At 38.2% G+C, this 20787-nt stretch overlaps 1 protein-coding gene across 6 annotated transcripts in view; it reads right to left on the reverse strand.

The window, feature by feature from the left end:
* NAV3 (neuron navigator 3) overlaps nucleotides 1-20787 on the reverse strand; it is a 579712-nt gene that overhangs the window by 119441 nt on the left and 439484 nt on the right. For all 6 annotated transcript variants that reach the window (XM_032393716.1, XM_032393720.1, XM_032393719.1 and 3 more), the window contains one exon: nucleotides 16136-16255. In XM_032393716.1, coding sequence (XP_032249607.1) covers nucleotides 16136-16255 — 120 coding nt within the window. The remainder of the gene's footprint in view (nucleotides 1-16135; nucleotides 16256-20787) is intronic.

Consider the following 20787-nt stretch of genomic DNA (forward strand, 5'->3'; position numbering starts at 1 on the left):
CGGGCTCCACCCTCAATGGGGAGTCTGCTTAAGATTCTCTTCCTCTCCCTCTTCCTCTGCCCCTCCACCGCCCCCAAAATAAAAAAGAAAAATTATCTTTGTGGTGCAGTCAGAGGCAGAAATACACAGTGTGGGTTACAAAGGGAAAGGGCCCAGTAAACCTGGAGGACCAGGCACTGAGATGCCTGACACCCAGGAGGATACGCAGTAGCTCTAGGCCCTTCTCCTGGGACAGGGAGAGACAGTATCATTTCCACATAGGAAGCAGAGCGTCTCAGACGGGACTCTCTCCCACTCCAAGATCTGCCCCCATCAAATTTCCCCTGTGTGTAAATAGGTCTAGGCCAGGAGGTTCAAAGAGAAAGCAGCAAGAGACCAGGAGAGTGAATGATTGTTGACAGTGAACAAGAGACTGTCAGGAGGATAGACAGCTGAGAGAGACCCTGATGACAGACTACACTTCCCTTATTTGTCTCCTGCCATTCACATCCCATAAAGGGCTGCAATCAGCATCCTGGGGCCCTCCAGCTGTGCTGAGCACCAAGAACTGTGTCTGTGCTAGACCCAACCTGATCCTCGCAGAGCTGAACGAACAGGCTCATTAGCTGGACCTATCTATTGGCTCATTAGCTGGACCTATCTATTGGCAATAATAAAATAATAATAATAAACAATAATAGTGTTTGTTGACTCTGACCAGTAGGTATTCTTTCAAGAAAAGAACATTCCTTTGAATCTGAAAGATCAACCTCACTCTCTCTTAACATATTACAGTGCTATACAGTTCATCAGATATTAAAGATATTATAACAAAGTAAATAACTGAATGTTTCATATACACATTAAACAAAGACTCCTATAACTTGATAGGTTTTTTTTTTCCTGAGGGAGGAAAAAAATCAAATTCAGCCTTCTTTATTTTCTGCCTTATTGCTTTTCCTCTTCATACCTGCTAGCTTGTCACATACATACAATCTCTAAAATGCACCAGACTCCATTTATGATTGCTAAATTGCCGGTGGGTGACAGGATTTTGAATTAGCCTATTTGTTATTATCCTGTGCATGTGCTCTGCTAAATAAAGTCATAAGACAAACAAGTTTGAGATAATTAGATGGTGCTGATTGTACCTGCCGTATGCACTTGACTTTCATGATTAATTCTGTATCGAAGACTACACATATTGTCCTCTGTGAAACAGAGCACTGCAGTAGGAGAAAGAAGTCCAGGGTTCCCAGAATTATGAGTATCAATTTCAACACTACTATCTTACCAGGACTCCAATATCTTGGAAAAACTCCAAGGCAGCAGCCGATCAAGGGTTATGATCTATTTTAGGCAAAAACTAAACTATAATGGGAAAAGGTAAAATCTAAAATCATAATCAATACTGACGCTGACTGTGTTAATGAGCCGTTGCTATTACAATAACAATGGAGTCAGAAGGTTAAGGAAAGTATCTCTTCAAAGTGTGGTGATGAACTGTTTAATCCAAAGAGAACATTTATGCAGGTGAAACTTTATTTTAAAAACATGTTTCAAGAGAGAAAACATTTAAAAGTTAATTTAAGGCTCACTCTATATATCACACAGACAACTTAATTTTACAAAAGGGTTCCCATGGATCTTTAGAAAATGAGAGAAAGAGGCCTGTTGTACTCCTGCTGCCTGCTTGTCAAGGGGATGTGATATTCTCCTTTTCCACCTTCTACTAGCCCTGTGTACTTTTAGATCTCAACCCACACCATGTGAGTATCTACTCCGGAAAAGATAATTTTAAGTGAGAAGAATCTGAGCTATACCTTATCCTTAAACTGCTCTAGTCAGAAATGTGAGAAAAGAAAGCCCATGTGGGCACGGTTTGAGATTCTATTGTCAACAGGATATGTGTGTGTGTGGAGGGAGGAACATGTTCCTAAGATATTAAAATATAAACTAAACACATTTAATATTGTAATGTGTTCACTCTCCATGCTTCAGTTACCTTATTTGCAAAATGCAGAATACAATATCTTCGATTATTAATATAAAGCACTTAGCACAGCATCTCCTATATAGTTAGGTGAATACAAGTCTCCTTCCCTTTCTGCCATATGTAGGGAAGTGAGTAAATCTCACTTATCCTGCATGGAGATGATGAAAACTCCATTTGGTGGACAGGCCTCATCACTTCTCCAGTGTTCTCTTTGAAGAGGGTTCCATTCTAGAGGTATGATCAGTGTACCAGAGTATCTAGCCATTCTCTAATTGAAGAAGCCTCATGTTTGTTTTCTTATTTGTAAAGAAGTGAGTGTTTTAAAAAATCAACTTGGGGCACCTGGGTGGCTCAGTCTGTTCAGCATTCGATTCTTGATTTTGGCTCGGGTCATGATCTCAGGGTTGTGGGATTGAGCCCCACATTGGGCTCCACCCTGAGCATGGAACCTGCTTGGGATTCTCTCCCTCTCCCACTGCCCCTCCCCGCTCGCTCTCTTTCTGTCTCTGTTTCTCTCTCTCAAAATAAAAATCAACTCAACACTTTCTTCTGTGAAGACAAAGAAAAGGGGGAATTGTGCTTGGCACTATATAAGATTAAGACTTCAAAGAGGGAGGATACCATGCATTGTTTTGAAGCATATTTCTTTAAAAATTGATGACTATGGACTAATTTTTCTAAAGACGGTCTCGGGTAGGTAAGCTATAAATCTAGGTCGTTATATGTAAGAACCTCACACAGTGTTTTCATTTAAAAAATCTTGCAGAATTCCTGTGCTAGCCCATCCTTACCCTGGCTGCAGGGCTCAATCACACATAGGCTGTGCATGCTGTGACAGCTTTAGCTACAAAAGGCATGACACCTCCTAACAACAAGGCACATTCGCAGCTGGGGACGTCAAATGACAGATTGATTTTAGAGTCAGTTCTGTCTGCTGCCTGGACACAGGAGGATGTGATGTGTGGGAGTCTTATTCTTCATATATTTAGGGAACCAGAGAGCTAAGGCTCTTAACCAGCAGCATATTTACCAGAAATATGACCAAAATGAGTATTTTTTCTTATAATTTATTTTTGTAAATAGTGCTGCCCATTTGCTAAAATGATTAAGCATTCAGGTGACTGATACTCTGCCCCATTTTCTTCTGGGGGGTTTGTAAGGGGGAGGCAGCAGGTCGTACACGGTCGTCTTTCCATTTTCTCTGTTGAGTTCTATTTGTCTGTTATCGTGCAGCAGGGGTGCTGAGAGAGAAGCTATGGCTTTCACTTTAGAAGGACAGAAAGAGGGAGACACAACTCTGAGAACTTGTTATTTTACCTCCTACTAGCCATGGGGTTTGATGTAGTACAAAGAGAATGAGGGTGTTACGGTTGAATGGTATGCCACTCCCCTCCCCCAGCCAATGTCCCAGTCCTAACCCCCCGCGCTTCAGAACATGACCTGATTTGGAGATGGGGTCTTTACAGAGTTATTAAGTTAAAGTGTGGTCATTAGGGTATGCACTCATGCAATATGACTTGTGTTCTTAAAGAAGGGGAAATCTGGGCACAGATACACACAGAGGAAGACAATGTGAAGCCAAAGAGAGATGACAGCAAATTCAAGCCCAAGATGGAGGCCTAGGACAGGTCGTTCCCTCAAGGCCCTCAAGAGTTAAACCTACCAACACCTGGATTTTCTACTTCTATTCTAGCCTCCAGAACTGTGGGACAATACATTCCTATTGCCTAAGCTATCCAATTTATGGTTGTTATGGCAGCCCTCACAAACATACAGAGAATAAATGTCAGGCCTAAGAATGGCTTGGAACAGGAGTCAGCAAACCATGGCTGTGGACCAAATCCAAATTATAGACCCTGTGAGCTAAGAATGTCCTTTACATTTTTACATAGTTGAAAAAGCTTCTGGCCATTTTTTTTCTCTCATCATCCAATCAATTTCTTGATTTTGCCTCTTACCCTGCAAAGCTTAAAATATTTTCTCCCTGACGTTTTCCAGAAAAGAATTTGCTGACCCTTGGCTTAGATAAGAATCAAGTTGAGTTCACTTTTAACCTTGTCATTTAATTGTTGGAAGTTCAGTTAACTTCACCGAGCTTTCTTAATATAGAATAAGTCTTTTTAACAACTTTCCTGATTTCACAGTATTAGTGTCAAGGAGTAAACAAAAAATGACATTGTGGAATAACAAGAAATGTAGAAAGGTCTATACTATATAATTGTATTTTTTTTTACCAGAAATACTAATATAAACTATATATACACCAAATTTCAAAAGTCCATACTTTTACTCTATAAATTTTCTAAACTCAGAGATCAGTTCTGTGCTATTTTAGACAAAATCAAAACATACTTCAGAACTTTTTTTTAAGATCTTATTTATTTGAGAGAGAGAGCACTAGAGAGAGAGAGGGAGAGAGAGAGTGAGCATGAGCTGGGGACAGAGGGAGAGGGAGAAGCAGGCTCCCTGCTGAGCAGGGAGCCTGACGGGGGGCTTGATCCCAGGAGCCCAAGGCAGACGCTTAACCAACTGAGCCACCCAGGAGCCCCATACTTCAGAACTTCTGAAGAAAATCGCCTTTGGATATCCTAGTATTATACTTTGCTATTTAAGTTTTGGGTTGAGGGGCACCTGGGTGGCGCAGTCCATTAAGCATCTGACTCTTGGTCTCAGCTCAGGTCATGATCTCAGGGTCCTGAGACTGAGCCCCACATCAGGCTCCATGCTCAGTGGGGAGTCTGCTTGAGATTCTTGCTCCTTCTCCCTCTGCCACTCTCACTTGTGCACTCTTTCTCTCTCTCTCTCTCTCAAATAAATAAATAAATAAATCTTTAAGTTTGTGGTTTGAGTGTCTTGGTCAAAATATTTTTAAAAAAGACCACCAGCTAGAGAAAAATCAACAGATTGTACACCTTAAACTTACAAAATGTTGTATGTCAATTATATCTCAATTTTTTTTAAAAAAAGAGGCAAATAGCAATATTCTGGATAATAGGTTTCAAAAGGCATTCACACATGATAATTCTTCTCCATAAAGCCTTCAAATGTTAACATCCTTAACTACATGCTTCTTTTTAGACCTATGCTTAAAAAAAAAAACACAAAAACCTCTCCACAAAATAAAGAATAAATTCGTTCATCACTCATTCATTTAAATAAATATTTACTGCATACTAGAAATGTATTAGGCTCAGTGCTAGATGCTAAAAATATAAAGTCAGATAAGACATGGCAAAAACCATCTTGATATGATGTGTAGAGCACTGTGCAGTACAAGATGCACAAGATGAAATGGGTTTCAGGACAACAGATGTATATTTTGTAACAAGAACTGCATTTGGAACTGGGGGTACAGGGATGAATGGGATACCGTCCCTATCCTTGGATACATCATAGGCTTCTGGGAAAGATGGACACATAAACAGAGTCTTCAAAATAATATAATAAACTATAAGACTGAAATATACCTAGTGCACAGAGTTGGTACAATGTACCTACTAGGGTTTTGAGGGGAGTTCACAGAGGAGACAACACCTGAAGCAAATCTTGCAGAACAAGTAAGAATTACGAAGGAAGACAGAATGCGTATCCCAGGTTGAGTATGGGATTCCAGGTCTAAGTGAAGGCATGAAACAGCAGACTTTGGGGGGGGGGGTACAATAAATGATTCGATATTTTCAAAGTGTAAACCGTGAGTCCTAGCAAGGCATGAGACTTGTATACTGCTTATAGTGATTTAACGATTTGTGGTCAGTAAGCACATAGCAGATGCATGGGGAAAGTAGAGGGTAAATGATGGTCCTGAACAGACGGACTCACACCTCATTGCCAAGGTTATAGGGCCAAGTAAGGGGGAAAACTGGGAATCTGCATGTTTATCATACAAACCTTATTTAATTACTTTGTGCTCAGCCCTCAACTGTACCCTGCGTCCCATCGAGAGGTCATATTTTTCCCTCTCCAGAGAATAATCTCCAGGCTTCTGCTATGATAGAAAAGGGACAGTTGCCCAGTTATTCATGGGTTGGCCTGGGAATCTGGGGATCTGATTACTTCTTCAAAACCCTTTGATTCAATTCCTTCCATTTTTTTACTTCACATTTATCCCTACATCCCAAGGTAACCAATACTAAAATTCCCAAGCCTTTGGGGGTACCAATGGTGTGAATTGCATTGCTTCTTGACTTTACCCACTGTGTTCAGTGCTTTCCTGTGGCTGCTAAATCAATCACCGTTCTCCCTTTGTTTTGCCACGTTCGCAGCTTTTTGCTATTGTTGTCCTCTGTATTCTGGTTCTTGTGGCTTTATACCTTTACAAAAATTTTTCACTAACATATTTGGAGAGTTTTTATAGTAGCATTAGAGCTGCTATGATATTTGAATATGAAAATATTTCTGCTATAAAATCAATAGCACCAAAATATTCTAAGAATTTAGCAGTTAATTGGAATCTGAACAGCATTTCTATTGGTTTTTACTATGATCAACCTATTCTAGCCACTATCCAACCAAACTGGCTTAGAAAAGAAGATCAGGCGACAACTAAATTACAAAGTCAAAATTGAAGCTGGAAAAGATTTTAAAAAAACTTGATATGATTTTTAAATCTGCTTGTTTTACTTCACCTGTCCAAAATTATTTTTATTTTTTTTTTTAAGTTGGCTCCACACCCAGCATGGAGACCAATTCAGGGCTTGAACTCACGACCCTGAGATCGAGACCTGACCTGAGATCAAGAGTCAGATATTAAACCAACCGAGCCACCCAGGTGCCCCTATTTTTGCTTTTATCTAGTAAATATTTGGGTTGTCAAGCGGACATGGATTGTACAAACCATCTGGGATCAGAGGAGAATATACTGTTAGAGAAACAAATAATAGAGTTTTGTTCTGTAAGAAATGAGGTACCTCTGGATATTTAATTAAGGTTGAAGAAGAAGCACAGTTTCAGTCAACAGTGTTTACCTCAGCAGCAAAATCTGGCTGACAAAACACTGTAAAAGTACAACAAATTCATGAATCCTAAGAATGTACAAAACCCTAAATATACATTTGAAATTTAAAAAAAAAATCTAAAAAAAAAAAATCTAAAGCGAAAATGATTTATAAAATTTAATTTTAAGGAATGAGATTTACATGGAAAAATAAAATTAAATTCCAAATGTACATTTATGTACACATAGACACAAACATGCACATGTAGACATATGAAGCATCCTTTTCTATTGAGCTCAACATTTTATCTTTTTAGAAAACAATACATGGATATAGACATGCAACCAGATAGGTAAGATTCTGCTAATGCCTTTGCCAATTCAATCAGAAATTTGATTAATGTCTTCAATTTAATGGTTGATTAAACAAACTCCTTAATTATAATTCATTCTATATGCCAGAATTGCATGCAATCATTACAAGCCATAATTTAAAGTAACATTTAATACTATGTGTATTGTTTATTAGGTAAGTTAAGAAAGCAGGATACTGTATCGCCTAGATGGTATGACCCAAACTGTGTAAATGGAGAGGTGAGCATGCTTTGGAGGAAATACATCAAAGCAATACTTTGTTGTTTGGGGATGGGTGAGAAATAGATTATTTTTAGATTCTTCTTTCTGGTTACATGTATTCGGTGAATTTTCCTCAGTAATCACAGAAAACTTTATATAATAACAAAATAACTATTTAATTCAGAAAATAAGCACTCATTTGTAATGAAAACACTTACATTTGCAACTTATCTGAAAAAACATATGGAAGCTCTGCTAATGCTTAAAAATCCAGCTCATTGTGAATAACTTTAACCATTTCAAACACAAATTAAGTCAAGCAAGGAAAAGGAATATAAACAGAGTACATGTGACTCTATTAAACAAGTCCATGCCACCCACTCTATGCAGCTGGAGTGAGGAAGATGCAGAATTTATCAGCTGCCAGCCGGAAGCCCTCGATTTAATGATCCCAAGTTGAATGTCTCACCCCATTAGTTGGCCTGTTAAAAAAAGAATTCATCCCTAGTTCTTGCAGGGGAAAACACACACACACACAAGTGTTTCATGATAAAGACGGAACTTCTTAATCAAATTAAGCAATTAAATTAGTTGATACAGTCTTTCCTATTTTATTGCTCTTTGTGGAAAAAAAAATTTTGTACTATAAAAAGCCCACTTTGCTTTTCCCTTCATATAAATACTCTTTTAATATTTCTCTGCATATAACCTGAATATATTTCTCCCCTTTCTATTTTTCTAATGTTTCCTGGAGCCTATAAGAAATAAATATTTCAACACACATTAGGTTTCAAGATATATATATATATATATATATATATATATATATAGAACAAAACACTGTTAAATTGTTTTACTCATATTAACATACTAGCCAGCATTTGAGAATCTCTAACACATGTGACAATACTGTTGTCAATTTTGTTTTTAGGTTTATCAATCTGGAAGAGAATAGAATATGATTTATATACTGAGGGAACTTACCAACATTTATGAAATTGAATAAAATATATCTGTTCATATTTTATAGGCATGTTTAGACCAAAATAGAAAAATGAAAGAATTTACAAAATCTGACAATGTACATCCAGGCATGATAAAAACATTTATCTAAATTAATAATGGTATGAATAATAGTAAGAGCACAGGAACTGGATTCAAATCATACCATTACAGTTAATTAACAACATGTTTACAGGCAAGTTTCTTAATCTAAGAACTCTTTGCCTCATAAAATGGCAGTAATAAAACCCACTTCATAGGGCTGTTGTAAAGATAAAATATAACAATGTATTTAAGTAATATGGCATGTTGGCTACACATAACTAGTCCTCAATGCTGATAGCTACTATAGCTAATTTTTATTATAACAACCTTGACTCCTCCTCTTCTTCCTCCTCTTTACCATCTTCATAACATTATTAGTAAAATGTTTTGGAAGGAGATAAGGTAAAACTACTGCATAAATAAGAGTACTGAGGACCACCTCTTCTGTTAGAAGAATATCCTATAATGGCAAAATTTAACTTTGGCCAAGTTTAATGTCAGGAGCAGTCCTTTAAGGAGGTGGTAGAGCTTAGAGCCACCTGGATGCATGGTTAGAAAAATATTAAAAGGTATCCCAAACAAAAATATCTACAGCTTGGGCTAGTTGGATTTTCCACATATCCTTTCAATCTCAATGGCTTAAGCTTTCATAATCCCTACTCTAATTCCCTTGAATACAGGGTCCCCCAGGATTGAGCACAGTGCTTGGTAGAGGGCAGGTTCTTAATAGTGTTTCTGGTGTGAATTTAATTCTATGAGGGGTATTACATAAAAGTACTAGAAGTTTGAAAGATTATTCGCAATGAGGTCAGTTAATTCTGAGAACTGGAAGACAGGAGAGAAGTTCAGCAGCAGTTCATAAGCCTGCAATGGTAAGCAAGGGTGTCAAAGGGAAGTTGGAAGGGCAAATTTTTCTACATCTCTAATATTTTGCACTGGTCTCTTTCTACTTAGAGTAAAGAAACAAGAGCAAAAAAGGGCAGGCCATTTTATTATGAAGTGAAATAATTATATTTACTTTATCTATTTCCATCTCAGCCTATTAATCTTTTTTGTGTTTGCTTTTAACGATGGAAAGCCAGTAAGCTAATGAAGTAAATACTTAAGATATGGGACTATACTGATTCTGTGATTATACTAGAAAATATCAACACAGAATAGGACAAATTATTAGAGTGTACACACACTAGTGACAAGCATCATGAAGCTGACCCCTTGAGATATTTGCTTGATGGCTTAGGAGAAATCTCTGTTGCCTTCACTTCTCCTATTTGGAGAACTTATGGAAATATCAAAGGCCTCCCATCCTTAGAAATGAGGCTTCACATGATTTTGTGAGAATCTGCCATGACTCCCTTTGTAAAGGCAGTACAGGATTCTGCACATGGATACCAACTGTAGATGTAGGGTGAAGGATCCAAAATATACCACTGTGAAGAGTTCCCTTTTTTCTGAACTCCCCTTATTTGCCTAAAAGTAGAGCCTCCCAAAATAATTCATAAATCATAAAGCCCCTCCCTGGGAGTTCTGTAACCAGAGAAGATTGACTCCTGTCACCAGAGATGAGAAGTAAGGACAAGAAATCACCTAAACAGACATTGTCACAAAACTATCATATCTCTCATCTCTTCTTCAAAGTGTCCTTTTATTTTTCCCAGAAGTCCTTTGTTTTCCCTTCTTCCACTCCCCTTCCCCTATTAAGAGAGTAAATCCTAAGACTTCTCATCACAAGGAGAAAATTTTTTTCCCTCTTTTCTTTTTATTCTATCCATATGAAAAGATGGATGTTAACTGAACCTTGGTGGTAATCATTTCACTATACATGGAAACCAAACCACCATGCTGTGTGCCTTAAACTTATGCAGTGAGGTATGTCAATTATTTTTCAATAAACCTGGGGGAAACACAGATGATATTTAAGTCCAAATTCTAATTGCCTCCTTGAGTCACATTTTCCGTCACTTCCCACATACATTCATGAATAAAAACCTGTCTTATTTCTTGATAATTTCTTTTGCAGTATAATTTGCAGGCCCCCAAGCCCTCAACCTAAGAGGACAGAGGAAAAACCCCTGACCACCCCAACAAGGGATTTAGTATGACAAGTGTTTCGTCCTAGACTTCCCTTGATAAATTGATTTATAATGACTGATATAACCTGAGGGCCATGTGAAATCATGACAATCCCTTAATGCTTTTTCTAAACTCTTCCATCAACTGTGATTTCAGCATCTGAACTGCAGTATCACAAATCAAGCCAATCTGTCAGTTAGTACAATACAAAAATCACAATTTCTATGATGTATTATGCTTTTATATTTTCAAAAGGTCATGATTCAACACACAAAGATCAGTAAAAAATACAAATAAACTGATTAGTTTACAGTTGAAATTAACAATTATAGATTTAAGAATATGCTTTAGATAGCAATGTAATAGATAATCCAGGATGGGCCTGGACTTGTGGAATTTTGTTCATTTTCCAAAAAGAGTTTCTCACCTGGAGATTTATCTTTCTCTCCTTTGAGACTCATTCTGTCATTATATTGACTTGATGTCATGTGGATAAATCATCTTAATAACCAAATTTTGACTTCTAGAAACTTGAATAACTCAGGCTATTGCTTGTACCTTGCTTGATCATCCAGGAGAGCACTACCTCTCAAATGTTAAACTTCATACTATTCTGTGTTATTCTTTGGTATAAACCTTCTCCAATTAACTTCATTTGTCCATGGAATTTGACATTGTTGCCTCATTCCTCCACTCTCCATTTCAAAAATATCAGTTAGCCCTATTTGTTCTTCAATTTCGTGTAGGAGCTCTTTTCTCTGCCTCTTCAGTGGTTTCTCTCCTTTTACTCACTCTTTTAATGTCAAGCATTATTCTCAGGGCTTGCTTCCCCACTCTACATCATAGATACAAATGTGCCCTTAGCCTGCACAGTGCTGATTCACATAGTGGTTTAAACAAAATTAATTAGCACCACTGAGGGATGCTATGGCTGGGAAATGGACCTGAGATTGTCCTGTCTTACATTATAAACTTGGAAATGTGCTCAAATAGTTTTGCCTCAATTACTAGGCTGGCTTCTCATGACTGGTAGCGTTTTCTTCCTGTACAGCTGATATCATCACCAGTGTGTATCTGGGGGTAACTTTAAGGCACTAGGAAGTTTACACGACCATACATGAGAACGTACACTATCTCTTGCTTTGTATAGGCTTCTCTCTAATTTCCTACATTAACTGCCATTGAAGAAAATGTATATCTTTAACTATCTATTGATCTTATAGACCTATTAACAGTTCCCCATATGTGAAAATTGGGAGAGTTCTCACAAGAGTCCAGAGTCTGACTTCACTTGAAAAATCAAATGGTCTGGCAATCGTTAGCCCCTCCTTTCCACATTTCTGCATTTCCACAGGCAGCAACCTCCAAACCTAAGAGTGGCCGCCCTCTTTACACTGGTCATGTTTAAGATATCCTTTCTGTTTCATTCATTTCACATGATCTTCCTGACCCTGAAGGATGTGAGCTTAATAATGCACATACTATATATAGTCAGTACTTTAATCCAGCATTTATATAGGGATTAACCTATATCTCCAATAATAAAACCACCTGGGAGTTACACAGTGGGATGGATTGAACACTGCCCCTCTCCCCCCAAATTCATACTTTGAAGCCATAACCATCAATATGATTATATTTGAAGAAGGGCCTTTACAGAGATAATTAAGGTTAAATGAGGTCATAGTGGTGGGGCCCTACTCTGATAGAACTGATGTCCTTATACAAACAAGATGAGATGTGAGAGATCTTCCTCTTTCTCCCCAAGGGAGCACAGAGGAAAGGCTGTGTGAGGACATAGCAAGAAGGTGACTGTCTACAAAGCAGGAAGAAAGCTCTCACTGGACAATGACTTCTCCAGCACTGTACTCATGGATGTGTAGCCTTCAGTACATATCTGTTGTTTAAGCCACCCAGGCTGTGTATTTTGTCAAGGCAGCCTGAGCAGAGTACTACACACAGACCAAAAGCCAGGTTCCTTGAGAAATGGTGTCCCCATTCCCACTCTCCAGCTAGAAGCTCATCACTTCCTGAGCAGTCTACCTGTCTTTGTGCCATCTCTCTTCACTATTTGCTATAGGTGAGTTATTTTTTAAAAATAATCAGTATAACACATGCTCTTGCTTTGAAATGTAAAAATAAAACTAATTAAAATTAGTAAAATAGCTCCTTATCACTTACATTTACCAATTTACTAAAATGAACCAAGCACTAACATTTTTCATTTTATTTAAAAGACCCCTGACTAAGGTAGCCGGGAAACTGTTAAGTACATGAGGTAAAGGGCCCAAGTCCTTGTAGTGCTATAACCACTAAGTGAAGGCATTAGGCAAAATCAGCATTTCTTAAAATATCACAGGAACAAATTATTATAGAGAAAAAAGTGGGGGAATCAGTGATAAAAAAAAGCTTTTAGGGAGCACTGAATTAAATCTTAACAGTTTTCATTTTGAAATACAGGACTTCTGAGTATCTTTTTTGAGTAAAACTAAGCAAAGACATATTCCTTAGAGCTATTCTTGCCTATCCTCTTTGGAAAGGATATCAGAATTAAGAAAGCTTTATGAAACAACATCCTGTATGAGGAGATTTTTAAATTAACAGAAGGACTTACACAACTATAATATTTAATACTATGCATTTTTAAATTATGTACATCCCAAATCACTTCCTGAATATAGGATTTAAAAGAGCTTCAGACTTATATACAATAAAAGACAAACTCCTATCTCTACTGAGAGCAGGATTTTCCCTATTACCTTATTGGTGTTTAATATATACAAGTGATTAAAGTGGTTTTTGTATTCCTTAAATTCTACAATTCTTTAAAAAATGCAATTCTCAGAAGCTGGATCTAACAAATGGAGACAATTTATGTCAGGTACGTCATGTCATAATTTGATTTAATTTAAAGATTAGTGCCAGTGTTATTTTAATACTCTCCCTTGACAGAGCACAGCTAAAATAGTGAATAAAAACTTCAAAATGTCATTTTTTTAATGTTTAAATGTTTATGCTAGGTGTTCATGTTTTCATCAACCTGGCATCTGGTTGTTAATTTTAAGATAGTGATTTGCTAACTTTAGTATCCATAAGAATTGCCTAGAGGGCCTGTTCAACACTGCAGAGTTTCCCCTTCAGTAAATCTTGGATAGAGCTAATCTGCATTTCTATCAAGTTCCCAAGAGATACTGATGCTGCTGATTTAGTTACCACACTTTAAGAACCACTGCTTTCACAGGTCTCAATTTATTAGACACACATCTGGGTTTTCCCCGTTGGTCTGAGGTTCCTCAGCCAGGCCCCAAGCTGAGCGTTATAGGAGCAAGGAGAGCTGGTTATCCCAACTATCTCCAAAATAAGGCTCCTTTGTATCGATTCCTAGGTTCTGCCACCACAATCTCATTTCCTAAAGACCAACAGACTGTCCCCCACCTTTAATATTTTCTACTGTCAGCTAAGAGTGTGTAGGTCCTTAGTTTCAAAATGTAGTCCATATTGTGGATTTCTTCCCCTTGAAACACTGCTTCCTGTTTTTCCACATAACCCCTTCCCTCTCTTACATAATATCCTTGCAGAATGTTGGCTCTGGCCTCATTTGCCTCTCTACCCAGTTGAACTCTATTGCTAGCTTTATATGAATATATATAGCTTATATTCATTCCTTTGTTCTTTCACTCCATAAGCATTAACTAAAATCTCAAAATATAATTAATGTGACAAAAATTCTGCATTCATGGGCTTACATCATAATGGGGGAGATATAAGATAAACATGTAAACAAATAAGTAAGTATGATATATTCCAGGAGCGATGCAATACATTGAAGAAAATAATATAAGGTAATGGGTAAGAAGGTGCAAATCAAATGTATCTTAGCCTCTCTAGAATCATTTCTCTGAGAAGGCAGCATTCAGCTGAAATTGAAATGTTGTGATGGAGGAAATAATGCAGCAAATGTAGAAAAGGGCATTCCAGATGGAGGAAGCATCAATTCAAGAGCAGAAAGGAGTCCAGGCTGGTTGAAGGAGTCAGGAAGGGAAAATGGTTGAAGAGTTCATGTTGGTGGTTGGGGAGTCAAAGTTTTTCATAATCCTTTTGTAACCGCCTGCTTCTCTCACACAAACCTGGTCTACAGACTAGATACGTCTATCCTAGTCTCCTAGTGGAAACTGTCCTCAGGCCAACAGGAGTGAAAATATCAACAGCATTCTGTGAAGAGCATTTGGAGCCCCAAATCTCCTCCTTGCCTCAGCTCAGAAGATGGCTGCCATGTCTATTCTCACCTCAGTAGAAGTCTGCGGTTTTATTCTCCGGAGAGGTCTCTGAACTACAGGATACCAGGCACATACTCAAACCCTTAACCCCTCACTCCTAACCCCAACCCTAACCCTGAACCTCTGGAGGGGTCTCTGAACTGCAGGATACCAGGTACATACCCTCACCCTAGATCTGAGAGCGTGGCTTCCTGAACACATGATAAGAAAAGCTGAGAAACAGCCTACTTATCCTGGAGAAGACCCCAAATATTTAAAAATTGGTGGTATTTCTGAAAATGGGTATGAAGGTAGAGATAAAAATAGAAGGACTAATTGAATATCTATTTAAAGAGTATTTAGAGCCCCAAATCCTCCCCCTGCCAAATACATCAACAGCATTTGAGTGAGGAGAAACAGACAACTAATATCAGAATTCAAGCCTTTTGAGTGGGCTATGTTAAAATGCGCAATGAATTGTGCACAGTTCTTAACTTCAGAATGTGGATGCACTAAGTCACAACCTTTTGTCCTCTTACTCAATGCTGACTTTAGTAAAGAACCACTCTAGGTATTGATATATCATAGTTTAAGAAATGGCAATCCCTTCCTGATGAATAAAGTCAAAATTTTGAGTGAAGAGAGGGCAAAATCAGGTCAGAAGGATGTCTTACAATATTATTTTACAAGAACAATATTCTCTAACAGCAGTGATTCTGATCAAATTGACATAACAACTTCCAGCAAAATCATAACTAGCATATGAAGCAAGCACGCACACATGCACATACACACACACACACCTTTAAACAATCTGAAACAATTACAAAACAGAAATTAGCCTAAAGCAAGAATTGTATGCTTTCAACAAACCCCTCAAGAAAAGCATCAAGTTTATTATACCTGATAATTTGAATTATGTTTTAATCATTATATCATTAGCCTCCAGGTAAATCTGATAATATCCAAACCAAAACAAACTTATCAGCCAGAGTTCTTTTCAAGGAAAGAATATAAGTCTATGTGTATCATTTTGCTTTCACAGACGTTAAAATTTGCTGCCACATAACTGAAAGTTGTTAAATATTCTCACCAATGCAGTAAATAGAGCTAAACAAGTCTTGTAAGAAAAACCAGTTTAGTTTTTTAAAATATTTCAAAATAATTATTATATTGAAATAAAAAGTCCTTTGACTTATACTGTCAAACTCCTAGGATCTCATTTATGAAATTGCTTTATGTGGTTCTCACCATTGTACATGCTGATAGCATTACCTGTCTGCATCCACTGTCACATCATGAACTCCTCTCTGGATGACCTCTCTGGAAGTGGCTGTGTCCGGTATTCGGTTCAGGCTTCTAGTATACAGGTTGAGCCCTCCATCTGTCATGTACCTGAAAATAAATGTGTAATTAATCAACAGAAAATTAAATGATCTCAACTGTATAATTTAACTTAATAAACAGTGTTCACAACTTTCAATAATTATGCAAATGTGCTTTATTACAGTTTTTTCTATATAAACATTTTACTCACCAGGAAGAATTAGGGTATTTTTCAAGTTTATTAGGAAATCAATCTTCCTTACTACAAATAACTAGCCTATATAAAACCTTCATTTTTTTCCCCTTTTGTTACCAAAATTTTGAACAGTCTTTGAGATAATTTAACATTTGAAAAATAAGAGCAAGATCATTTCATTTTATAAATACCATTTTTGAAGCACTGAAAGTCAGAGGAGTAATGGAATATTACTAAACTTAAAATTAGATTAAGTTATTTGGTAAGTAATATGTATTGGCCACAAGGATAAAATAATAGCCAAGATGCATTAAATGTTTACAATGTTGCCAGGAACTGTTCTAAATAGCTTACATGTAATACTGTTAGTATCACCACATTAGAGAAAGGAAATAAGTAAGCACAAAAAGGTTAAGTAACACAATGCTACTCAACCAGTCATGGCAGAACTAAGAAATAAATCTAGAAAGTGGGCTCCACAATGATCTTAACCACCATGCATTACTATGTGAAGTGAAGGGCCATCCTGTCTGACCCACTTCGTGTCTTTGAGAACTTCCTTGCCATCACAGGACCACCACCATTGCAAAGGGATGGTAGACCCCAATAGTTATACTACTATTGGTAATCTTGCTTCCTCGGCTGTGGAGGACTAGGACACATTGTTTAATCTCCTACCCTATGCTGGGCTAATCAGGTTTTTCTTTCTTGAGAACTAGGATTAAAAGGCAGCTCTCCTCAGTCTTTCTGTGTGAATAGAGTTGATGATAATGAACGCCCAGGAGATGTATTTTTCTCCAGCAGATGTAAGGAGCCACAGAGAAAGCTGGTCAGCAAAGTAAAAACAATGGCCCAGGTGCACAAAAGGAAGCAGAGACACTTGGCCCCGTGGTTTCAACTTCACAACTTGTCCTTGGGTTCTAAGAGATATTCTTGCTTCTTTATAATCATGTCCCTAATTTGCTTAAGCAAATTTGAGTTGATTTCACTTTTTGTAATTAAAAATATTTAATCATGGCCATATTGAAGACTAACCAAATAGTTAAAGCTAGGATTATGAAACTGGCTAATTACTTACAAGATCAATAAATTCTGTCCTTACTAATTGAAGGAACTTGAACAAGTTTCTTTTTTTTTTTTTTTAAGATTTTATTTATTTATTTGACAGAGAGAGACACGCGAGAGAGGGAACACAAGTAGGGGGAGTGGGAGAGGGAGAAGCAGGCTTCCTGCTGAGCAGGGAGACCGATGTGGGGCTCGATCCCAGGACCCTGAGATCATGACCTGAGCCGAAGGCAGACGCTTAATTGACTGAGCCACCCAGGCGCCCCACTGAACAAGTTTCTTAAACTCTGCCTCAATTTCTTCCTCTGAAAATGGGAAGAATAAAATCTGCAGGTAGATTTTATGATAAAGGAAAAATACACAAAGCTCTTTATATGAGAACCTTATAGCAGGTAGCTGCTTGTTATTCACAAAGCCTCTTCCACATATTTTGAAAAGGAAACAGATGAATTTTATATACAAAACAACACTAACTAGTTCCACTGCATTATCCTTATAAGGGACTCTACATAGTGAGTTTTCCTGATCACTAAAGAATTTAATCCCACCAAAACAGAAGAAATAAAGGAGGACTTTGGCTCTAAAATGTATTGAACACTGATACACTCTTTTAAATAAGAAATACTAGATATAATTTAACTTTTTTTTATAACTAATTCATGATTAGGAGCATCAATTAAATTAAACAAAGAGTGAAGGGATATTTGTTCTTCCTGTGTTTTAATTTGTCAGCTGCCCCATGTTGGTGGTGTGTTTCAGGGCTTATTCTTACTTCCAATTTCTTATCATATTTCCCACACAGTTTTCAACTGGTATCTAAATGTTTTTATTGACTTGTAGGGCGGAGTGTGTGGAAATTCCTGGTAAAGTAAAAGTGTATATTGGCAAATCCCCCCTCCCCTTTTTTAAACTGCCAACATGCTTAATCCTAAACTTAACCTTGGAGGAAGTTGTAACAATGTATACATGTTATGTTTGATGTATGTCTCATTGGTCTGTCTTCTTCATCTGTGTATCTCCAAAATTGTTTAGCAAAGTGTTTTGTATATAATTGGGGATCAACAAATATATTATGTTTGTTCAGCTGGATTCAAAAGGCTTCCATATTGTAAAAAAAAAAAAAACAACATCATAGCTGATTTCAGTAATTTTACCCATGATGGTGCTGCATGAAAACAAGAAATAAGATGACAGATCACTTCTATTAGAAACATAACCTTTCAATTATTCAATACTTACAGAAGAGTAAGTTCTATAGACAAAGGTCAACTGTATTGAAAACTAATTTCCAAAAAAAAAAAAAAAATACGTCTAAAAGTTCCATAAATTAAGAAAAAAAACTATTTTTTCAGGAAGCATTTTAAAGGATATTCATTTTTCTTGGGCCCTTCAATTTTCTAGTTAATATCAAATAGGCTTACAACAGGTATTAATTGAACCAAAAAAATACTCGGTTATAGTTCCTCCGTTTACATAGACACACTCTCATTTGAATGTTGGTAGGGTATTTTCATAACAGAACCATGATTCGGTTACTTAAAAAACAACATACAGTATTGAGGTTCCTCAAAAGTTAAAAATAGAGCTACCCTACAACCCAGCAATCACACTATGAGAGATTTACCTCAAATATACAAATGCAGTGATCCGAATGGGCACCTGCACCCCAATGTTGATAGTAGCAATGTCCACAATAGCCAAACTATGGAAAGAGCCCAGATATCCATCGACAGATGAATGGATAAAGAAGATGAGATATATGTACAATGGAATATTACTCGGGTATCAAAAAGGATGAAACCTTATTACATCGACATGGATGGAACTGGAGGGTATTAGGCTGAGTGAAATAAGTCAATCAGAGAAAGACAATTATCCACAATATATGTGGAATATAAGAAACAGAGCAGAGGATCATAGGGCAAGGGAGAGAAAACTTAATGGGAGGAAATCAGAGAGGGAGACAAATTATGAGAGACTCTTAACTCTAAGAAACAAACTGAGGGTTGCTGGAGGGGAGGTGGATGGGGGGATGGGGTAACCGGGTGATGGACATTAAGGAAGGCACATGATGTGACGAGCACTGGGTGTTATATGCAACTGATGAATAATTGAACTCTACATCTGAAACTAATGACATACTACTTTATGTTGGCTAATTGAATTTAAATTTAAAAAAAAAAAATCAGCTTTTGGGGGCGGAGCAAGATGGCGGAGGAGTAGGAGACCTGGATTTCGTCTCCTCTCAGGAATTCAGCTGGATAGGGATCAAACCATTCTGAATACCTACAAACTCAACAGGAGATCGAAGAAAAGAATAGCAACAACTCTTTGAACAGAAAAGCAACCACTTTCTGGAAGGTAGGACATGCGGAGAAGTGAATCCGAGGCAATATTCGGGAGGATAGACGGCAGGGGAGGGCCTCCGTCAGCCGCTTCTGGCAAGTGATAGAGCCGCAGAGCACAAAATCGGAACTTTTAGAAGTCTGCTCCGCTGAGGGACGTCATGCCGGTGGCTAAGTGGGGTGTGGAACCCTCGTGGGACAGTGTGGACTCAGGACCCTCGGGGTCACAGAAAGACCGGGGGTGCCTGAGTGCGGCAGAGCTCCCAGGTATCAGAGCAGGGAAGCCGGCTGCAGAGACGGAGCCCAGGCGCAGACTCTCAGCTCCGGGTTGCCATAAACCGTGATCCGCGGCACAATCGGGCCCCTGCTCCTCCAGCAGGGACCCAACAAGCGGCAGATCTGGGGAGACTCCCCTTCCTCCCCCGGGAGGAGCGGCACGGGAGCACACTGCAGGGATGTGCTGGGTTTGGAGACTCCACTCGGGGTCGGGTGCCAGAGATAGAAACGCGTGGTCACAGGCCGGGTGAGCACGGAGTGCGGCCGGAGACCAGGGAGACAGGAGTGACTGACTGCTTTTCTCTGGGGGCTCACTGAGGAGCGGGGCCCTGAGTTCTCGGCTCCTCTGGGGCGGAGATTGGGAGGCTGCCATTTTCACTCTCTGCCTCCAAAGCTGTACGGAAAGCTTGCAGGGAACAAAAGCTCCGGAGAGCAAGCCCGAACAGATTACTTAGCCCAGACCGGGCAAGGGCGGGGCAATTCTGCCTCCGGCAAAGACATTTGGGAACCAGGGCAACAGGCCCCTCCCCCAGAAGATCAGCGAGAACTGCCAGCCAAGACCAAGTTTACCGATCAGTGAGAACGGCAGAACTCCAGCGCTAGGGGAATACTGCACATAGAATTCATGGCTTTTTTACCATGATTCTTTAGTCTTTCAAAGTTAATTTTTTAAAAATTTTTTTAACTCTTTTTTTCTTTTTTTTTTGAATTTTTCTTTT

This window comes from Phoca vitulina, unplaced genomic scaffold, assembly GCF_004348235.1.
Source record: "Phoca vitulina isolate PV1807 unplaced genomic scaffold, GSC_HSeal_1.0 scaffold76, whole genome shotgun sequence".
NCBI lineage: Eukaryota > Metazoa > Chordata > Mammalia > Carnivora > Phocidae > Phoca > Phoca vitulina.